At 38.8% G+C, this 8,200-nt stretch overlaps 1 protein-coding gene across 1 annotated transcript in view; it reads left to right on the plus strand.

The window, feature by feature from the left end:
- The window catches only part of ARHGEF28 (Rho guanine nucleotide exchange factor 28), a 152,701-nt gene that overhangs the window by 104,798 nt on the left and 39,703 nt on the right, over window positions 1-8,200 (plus strand). The window contains exons 26-27 of the mRNA XM_044663055.1: window positions 1,117-1,599; window positions 4,860-5,160. Of these exons, the coding sequence (XP_044518990.1) occupies window positions 1,117-1,599; window positions 4,860-5,160 (784 nt within the window). The remainder of the gene's footprint in view (window positions 1-1,116; window positions 1,600-4,859; window positions 5,161-8,200) is intronic.

An 8,200-nucleotide genomic window follows, 5' to 3' on the forward strand; every position in this document is an offset into this window, starting at 1 on the left:
CCCAGTCTCAGAAGAGTGCTTGTAGTTTAGCAAGATATTATTTATCTGTGAATTCCAAAGGACTCCCTTGCCTTTTGGTGTCCTTATGGAGTCAGTGTAGCAAAAGAAGGACTCCATTTAAAGGTTAAGAGGAGAACACAACTAGGTTTATACCATTTAGTCTTGTAATTTCATGTTCTCAATTTCTGTGTAATAGATTCTTTAAATATGGTCAAAGGAGCAATAGCAAAATGCATTTCTGACATATATGGGATGCTTTCCCACCAGTGTTCCGCCATATAAATCCCCAATGAGATCTTTAGAAAAAAAACTGAAGAGTCAGCTTGAAATATTAAACTCTCTTGCTTCCCTGGGCTTAATAAATGCATGTTGATTGATTGATTAATAAAATAGAACTGAAAGAAATCTTAGAGAATTAGCTAGATAGAAGTTTTAAACCTGGGGTTTATGAACTTGGTTTAAAAAAAGTTTGGATAACTGTATTCAATATAATTAGTGTCCTATGTAATCCTATATATTTTATGGATTTAAAAACATTATTCTAAGAAGTGGTCCACAGACTTTACCATACAGCTAAGGGGATCCAGATACCCAAAAAGGTAAGAATCCCAGGTCTAAGAGTAAACTGAGCCTTAGATCAAAGTGAAGTTATTAAGAAAAGGCAGAAGGGTCATTGGGTGGCTCAGTGGACTGAGAGCCAGGCCTAGAGATGGGAGGTCCTGCGTTCAAATCTGGCCTCAGACACTTCCTAGCTGTGTAACTCTGGGCAAGTCACTTAACCCCCATTGCCTACCTTTACCACTCTTCTGCCTTGGAACCAATACATAGTACTGATTCTAAGATGGAAGATAAGGGTTTTTTAAGGAAAAGAAAAGGCAGAACAGTAGGAGGTAGTAGAAAAATAGTTCTGAATTCTGTTTCTGCATGTTCAAGCAATCTGAGAAAAAGGAGCTTTTCAGCTTTTGGAATTTGTACCTCTAGGTCCTGGTCACAGTACCTGGCACACAGTAGGTGCTGAATAAATACTTGCTGATTGATTCTTAGTGAAAGAGTAACTTGCACTCAGAACTTTAATGACATGGGACTCTTCTTGGTTTTGTTCTCCCCCCAAATCAGGCCGCCCTAACAATTCAAGACAGTCACATTGAACTCCATAAACTAATACTCCAGCAGCATGAGAGAATGCCCCATGGTCTCTCTTTCCGGGGAGGGCTACTCCAGGAGCAAGAAAAGTCCCGCCATTTGGAGAAACAGCGGGAAGAGCTAGCCAATATCCACAAGCTACAGCATCAGTTCCAGCAAGAGCAGCAGCGCTGGTACCGAAAGTGTGACCAGAGGCAGCGAGAGCAGGAAGCAAAAGAAAAATGGCTGCAGGAGCGTGAGAAGGAGTGCCAAAGTCAGGAGGAACTGCTCAGCCGGAGTCGGGGGGAACTGGACCATCAGCTCCAGGAGTACCAGCAAAACCTGGAGCGGCTGAGGGAAGGCCAGAGGATGGTGGAGAGAGAAAGGGAGAAGGTCAGGATCCAGCAGAGTCTCTTGTGTCACTGGAAACACAGTCGGCAGAGTAGTCTCCCAGCAGGCTTTTCTCCAGGAAATCAGGTACAGCATTTGGGTGCTTGTGCCCACCCCCAAATAGTGTGAGAGGCTTCTGAATTAGTGTCCCATTCGCAGGACATCATGGTGGTTCTAAGTCATTAGAGGCCCATTGTCGAAGAGTCTCATATTCTTAACTCTTGGCTAAGAGTTCAGGTGCCTTGTCTAACTTTATCTGTTGCTGTCAGAAGCTTAGGTACTATCTATCTATCTATCTATCTATCTATCTATCTATCTATCTATCTATCTATCATCTATCTATCCATCTATCTCTCAATCTGCCTATCTCTTTGTCTATCATCTATCTTCTCTCTAGCAACTATCTCTCTCTCTCTATCTAATCTATCATCTACCTATCCATCTATCTCTCAATCTGACTATCTCTTCATCTATCATCTATCTTCTCTCTATCAACTATCTATCTATCTATCTATCTGTCTATCTATCTATCTATCTATCTCTTCTATCTATCTATCTATCTATCTATATCTATCTATCTGTCTGTCTATCTATCAATCTATCTATCTCTCTGTGCCTATCTATCTATCTAATCTATCCATCTATCCATCTATCTTTCCATCTATCATCTATCCATCTGTCTGTTTGTCTGTCTCTCTCTCTCCAACCAGATAGATACTAAATCTGCCAGTTAGAGCTAATACTTCTTTTTTTATCTCCTCATTCCTTCTTTCTCTCACCCTTCTTCTCTCCCCTCCCTTCTTACCTTCCTCCCTTCTTTATGATTTTACTGGAACTGTCATTTTATCAATGTAGGGAACTTCTGGTATGTGAAACCATTCTGCTAAAGCAAATAGATTCATGCTCTGGAATTTATAGTCTTATATCTAAGCACCGGATAACCATGATCACTGTAAAGTGACTTTCCTGAGGTCGCCAGATTATGTCAGAGGTAGGATTTGAACTCAGGTCTTTGAAGCCAGCTCTTCTATCTATTGTGCTGTGTTGCTTCTTGGAGATGTAGATATAGAAATAGATAAGCATTTGTGGCTATATTTATTTGTAATATAATATAATCTGCTCCAAAATTCTTCATACACCTCTCTGTGGCATTGAAACATGGGAATCAGAAAGGCTCCCTTTTTTTAAATAAATGTTAGTTAGAATTTTCCCATAGGAAGGAAAACACTTTGGCAAAGAAACCTTTATCTTCTAGCTAGACCGGTGGTGTCAAACTCAAATGGAAATGGGTTGGGACACTAAATCAGACAGAAGGATCCCTTCAGCTGCAGATTGATTTAAAGGACCACATATTAACATCTTAACTACCTTCTACTGTATTTTAATCTATTTTTGTGAAATATTTCCTAATTACATTTTAAGCTGGTTCATCTGTACATCTGCTCTATACCTATGATCTGCAGACTTAAATTTTTTTTAATAACTATATTTCAAGATAATTTGTTTCCTTTGTAATCCTATGTATTTTTGTTTTTCGCCTTTAAAAAGATTATTCTGAGGAGTCTGTAGGCTTCATCAGACTGCCAAAGGGGTCCATGATCTCGTACCAGATCTTTTCTTTGTGAAGATCTTCGCATTTTGTAATTTAAGGAACCTTCTTATATGGTCATACAGAGACGTTCATAACCATATTTTGTTAGGTGGGGCAGTTAGCAATTGTAGGGGGCAGCTGTAACATAGTAAGTCAGCCTTGGCTCCAGAAAGACCTGCGTTTCTATCCTGCCTCTGGCCATATGATGCTAGGCCAGTGATGGGCAAACTTTTTAAAGAGGGAGCCAAAGGAAAGGAAATGCTTATCTGTCAGTCTGTTTCTAAGGCAACTCTTTCGAAGTTTCATTGTATTGTATCCTTGTTGTATTTGTCAGATTAGGAATAATGTCACACGGCAGGATAGAACATTTCAGGGGGCCGCATCTGGCCCGCGAGCCATAGTTTGCCCATCACTGTGTAGGCAATTCACTTCATCGTGGCAGTGCTCCAGATAACTCTCTAACATTCTAAGTTAAAGAAGGGCTGTTGCTCTGTATAAATGGAAGAAATTTGAGAAATGGGAGTTTTCTGCACCAATAGAGTCACAAATGTGAACCAAAAATGAACATTCATAACTGATATTGTATTGAGTTTAGATTTGGTTTCATTATTTCTGGTAAAATTTTTCTCCTCTAAAAATGTTTTATTAATTTTCTTTTTTCATATCACTGTCATTTCACAATGACCCCTCTCTCTTGCAATAAATAAGTAAAACAAATCAGAGCATTGATCATATGTGGGAATGCATGTCTCATTCTGCTTCCATAGTCCACCACCTCTCTCCTGAAAGGTAGGGAGCATGTCTATTCTGAAAACATCAGTGCTCTGAAATTATCATTGCTTACTGCCCTGATGAGATGTCATAGTCTCTCAGTGTTACTTCCTTTTTATCAGGGATGTTAAACTCAAATAGAAACAGGGCCACAAAATCATTCATAAGGATCCCTTTGGGCTGGTATTGAATTAAAAATCACAAATAAAAATTATATTTTATGACAGTCCCATTTATTTTGCTAAATATTTCTTAGTTAGGTTTTAATGTGGTTCAGACTGCATTCAGGAATGTTGTAACCTCCTGGTGGCATATTTGACACTTCTGTTTTCCATTATTGCGAAGACTTTTATCCCTATGTAAACTTGATATTATAAGCATAAAACTATTGTACTCATGACAACGAAGATTTAATTGATGTGTAAATGGGTGGTGGTGGTGGTAAGGAATCTCTTAGAAGTTTTCCACTACATTTTCTTCTTTAAGGATGCATAGAAAATTAAATATTTTCCTGCAATTTATTTTATTATACCAAACCTTATTTTTGACATGGTCCATGCACTAAATTGCAAAACTTGATGGTAAGTGTATTGAAGATGGTTTCTGTTGCATTTAATTTTCCTTTCTAGTTAACCCACAAAATATATTCCTTTTAAACATACAACACATAAAAGCTCTATTATAATCCTAGATAGAGTTTTTCTTTTATGATTTGGCAAAAAAAGGCACTTTTTTCAGTTCTTTCAAGGCATGTTTCTCATCATTTTTTCAGGACACAATATGCTCATAGAAATTTTTTTTTTAGTTCTAGCTTTATGAGAAAGAGGAGAGAGGGAAGAGATTAGAGATCATAGAATTCCTCCTGATCTTCCCTCTTATTGGAACTAATTTAATAAATTTTTGTTCTTGGGAACTGTCTTATGAATAACGTTAAAAGTGAGTACTAGAGAAATTGTTACATTTTCCCTTGTAATTTCTTATACAGGTAACTGACCTTATTCGATCGGACAGCCTATGCCATGAGAATTCATTCTTCGTAAATGAAGCTTTAGTACACATGTCACTCAACACTCTCAACAAATCAAACTCATCTGGGGTGCCCCAAGATATCCTATGCCCCTTAAATATCTCAGATTCTGATTTAACAAGGACTAGTGAGAACCAGACAGACCTCAAGATGGACATTTCTTATCACTCCGATGTCACTCATGAACTATGGAGAACTACTGACCCTGGTCATCAGGTACCATCTCTCCCCAGAGGCAACAAGGATTGTTGTAACAATGGTAATTAATCCTTTTTAAAATATCCTATAGAATTCGGATCAAAAGTTATTTCTCTGAGTAGTTCCACCTTAGAGGAAAGAAAAGGTAGAACCAGAATATGAATAGATAGAAAGTAATGAGAATATATAATGCACATTTATTTGGGAATGGCGAGCAAGACATTGGACAGGGAGGAGGGAGGAGCATGACTGGCAAATGGCAGAGAGGCCAGTGGAGTGTGAGTTGGTACCTATAGCAGGAGATTCTTGGGGATGACATAAAATCTAAGTACGTGGACAGGTTAGAATAGTTTTATTTGGAGGGATGAGAAGCAAAGTAGTCGAGTTAACAAAACTGGCATGTGTAGACCTGGAGGAGTGAAGGCTAAATGAAATCCTCTGTTGAAAGCAGTTCTCCCCTAGATAGTTATATTTTGTTATATTTTCCATTCCAAGCTTACCAGCTGAGAGTTGAGTATTCCTTCTCTCAGCTCCTATCCCCCAGGCTAATGTATAGTTCATGAAAGTTCTAGTTCATGGAAAAAGCACTGGACACAAAACCAAGAAGCTGTGATTAGAGACTCAGCTTCTGGAATTACAAGTTGAACAAGTCACTTGACCTCTCAGAATCTCCATTTCCTCATCCATAAAATGGGGATCATAATATTTTGACTCTTTACCTCACAAGATTATTGTGAGGAGAGCGCTTTGCAAACCATAAAGCTTATATAAATAGGAGCTACTATTATTATCTATGAGTAATTATTTCTCAGAAGAGTCAGGAGATGGAGGGTGCATTTGGATAAATGGTGGTTGTAGGTCCTATCCTAGGCATATTCCTGCTGTACAGTAAAATTATTTCTACTGCTATTAAACATCAGAAATGAAACTGCTGGTACAAAAAAAAAAAGGTGTTGTGTTTCCATAATTACCTCATAATAGCACAGTTTGCTAAGCCCATTAAAACATTTGCCAAATAAAAATGAAAAGGCAGCTATGTTACTGTGCATCTAAATGAATCTGATCTATGGCTATTTTAAATTGAATTCTGTGGGATACAGAGTAGGGAATGAGAAGAACTTGGAGATATCCTAGTTGAAAACAGATGGTGTGCTACAGAATTAGCAAGTGGCCAGCCACATGGGAATGAAGTAAATCACCCACCACAAAATGCTCTAGAAACCGAAGACACACAGTTGTGTACTAATATTTTAGGATGGCATACCCATATTCTCCCATGCATTTTGTTGCATTTGCAATCTGTAGTGGACTATCGTCCATGCCATAGGCATTACTCCCAGGCCGTTTCAGCCCATCGCCTCATTTTGCAAACTCTTCAGTTTCTAAGAAAAATTAGACAAGTGTCTTGAAAATAGTATTAGAAATTCTCCTTTTTCCTTAGGGAAGGAAAGCAATTTTGTGGACTATGATTTATGTGTCCAACATTCAGGAAAAATTTGTGACGTTTTTGCCTTGGGTTCCATGGAGGACAGCCTGTATAAAAGAGTGTCTTAATACTGTAAATGCTAAATAAATGTTTGTTGAATGAATGGTACTCAATCTCTTGGGCTGTAAAGTTGTTGTTCAAGTCATGTATGACTCTTTAGGACCCCACTTGGGGTTTTCTTGGCAAAGATACTGAAGTGGTTTGCTCTTTCCTTCTCCAACTCATTTTACAGATGAGGAAACTGAGGCAAACAGTGTTAAGTGACTTGCCGAGAGTCATTGTAGTGTCAGAGGCCAGATTTAAACTCAAGTCTTCCTGAGCCCAGGCCTGACATTCTGTATACTCTGCCACCTGGGGGCTCATTTTGTGCTGCTTTATCTGGCTCTCTTCTATCTCTCTCCAGAAATTCTCCTTTAATGTTCATTTTTTCCATCATCCCTTACCTACCCCTCTTTTTCTTCTATAGGGATCATTCGATACAGTATGCATTTAAATGTGACACTTCAAATAGCTATAATACTCCCACAATTAACTACATACCACTGCATTTCTTTTAAAGCCTTACCTTCTGCCTTAGAATTGATATTAAGCATTGCTTCTGAGGCAGAAGAGCAGGAAGGGCCAGCAATTGGGGTGAAGGGACTTGTCCAGGGTCACAGTTTTGAACCTATTCCCTCTTTTCTCCAGCCCTGGATAGCTGCATTTCTAATTCAATTCCTGTTTGTGCTTATCAAGATTGGAGCTAAATCATCTCAGAGATGATTTAGTTTAACTTCCTCATCTGACCCAGGAAGAAAGGGAATTCCAAAGATGTGAAGAAGATTGTCTGGGGCCAGATGGCTAGCTTGTGCCAGGATGGGGATTAGAATTCAATTCTCCTCATTCATGGAGTCAAGGCTCTTTTCACTTCTGCTGAAGGTGTTCCTGAGAGCCCTAAGAATCCAAATAGGATTCTCCTCTCTTCTGCCAAAGTCCAGTTTTCTGTAGCAACCTGAATTCAGGGGTCCATAATTTCAGCAATGTGGGTCCTCCATCTATCAATGCAGATTGCAACTGCCCTGTGCCTTACTAGATGATCTTTGCGAAGTGCTGTAATTAAAAAAAAAGTAAACCAAATTAAGAAACTTGTTGGCTAACTTTCCAAAGTGGTACCTATACAACATCAGAGAATCAGACATCATGAATTTAGAGCTGGAGGGACTTTTAGAGGCCATCTATTCTAAGCCCTTCATTTTACAGACGAGGAAACTGAGTCTTAGAGAGATTAAATGACTTACTTCATATCACCCTGCTACTAAATGTGGGAGCCAGGACTCAGACCCAGGATCCTCCGATTTTAATCTCAGCAAGTCTGTTTGCATGTTGTCCAACGACCAGTCTGTCATCTGGCTCGTGCTCAAAATCTTTCCAGAGTAATATACACTAGAAAGAACATTCATCAAACATAAGTGTATTTTCTCAGCACTTCCTCTGCCTACAAACTGATGTCTTCTGCTTTCATAGGAAGATGGGCTTTGTATATAATCACCCTATTTCTTTCCATAGTTCATTTCCTATCTGCTAGCAAGTACTTTGCCAAAATATTTTAAAAGCTTTCCTTTCTGAAACATGCTTT

This window comes from Gracilinanus agilis, chromosome 1 (genome assembly GCF_016433145.1).
Source record: "Gracilinanus agilis isolate LMUSP501 chromosome 1, AgileGrace, whole genome shotgun sequence".
NCBI lineage: Eukaryota > Metazoa > Chordata > Mammalia > Didelphimorphia > Didelphidae > Gracilinanus > Gracilinanus agilis.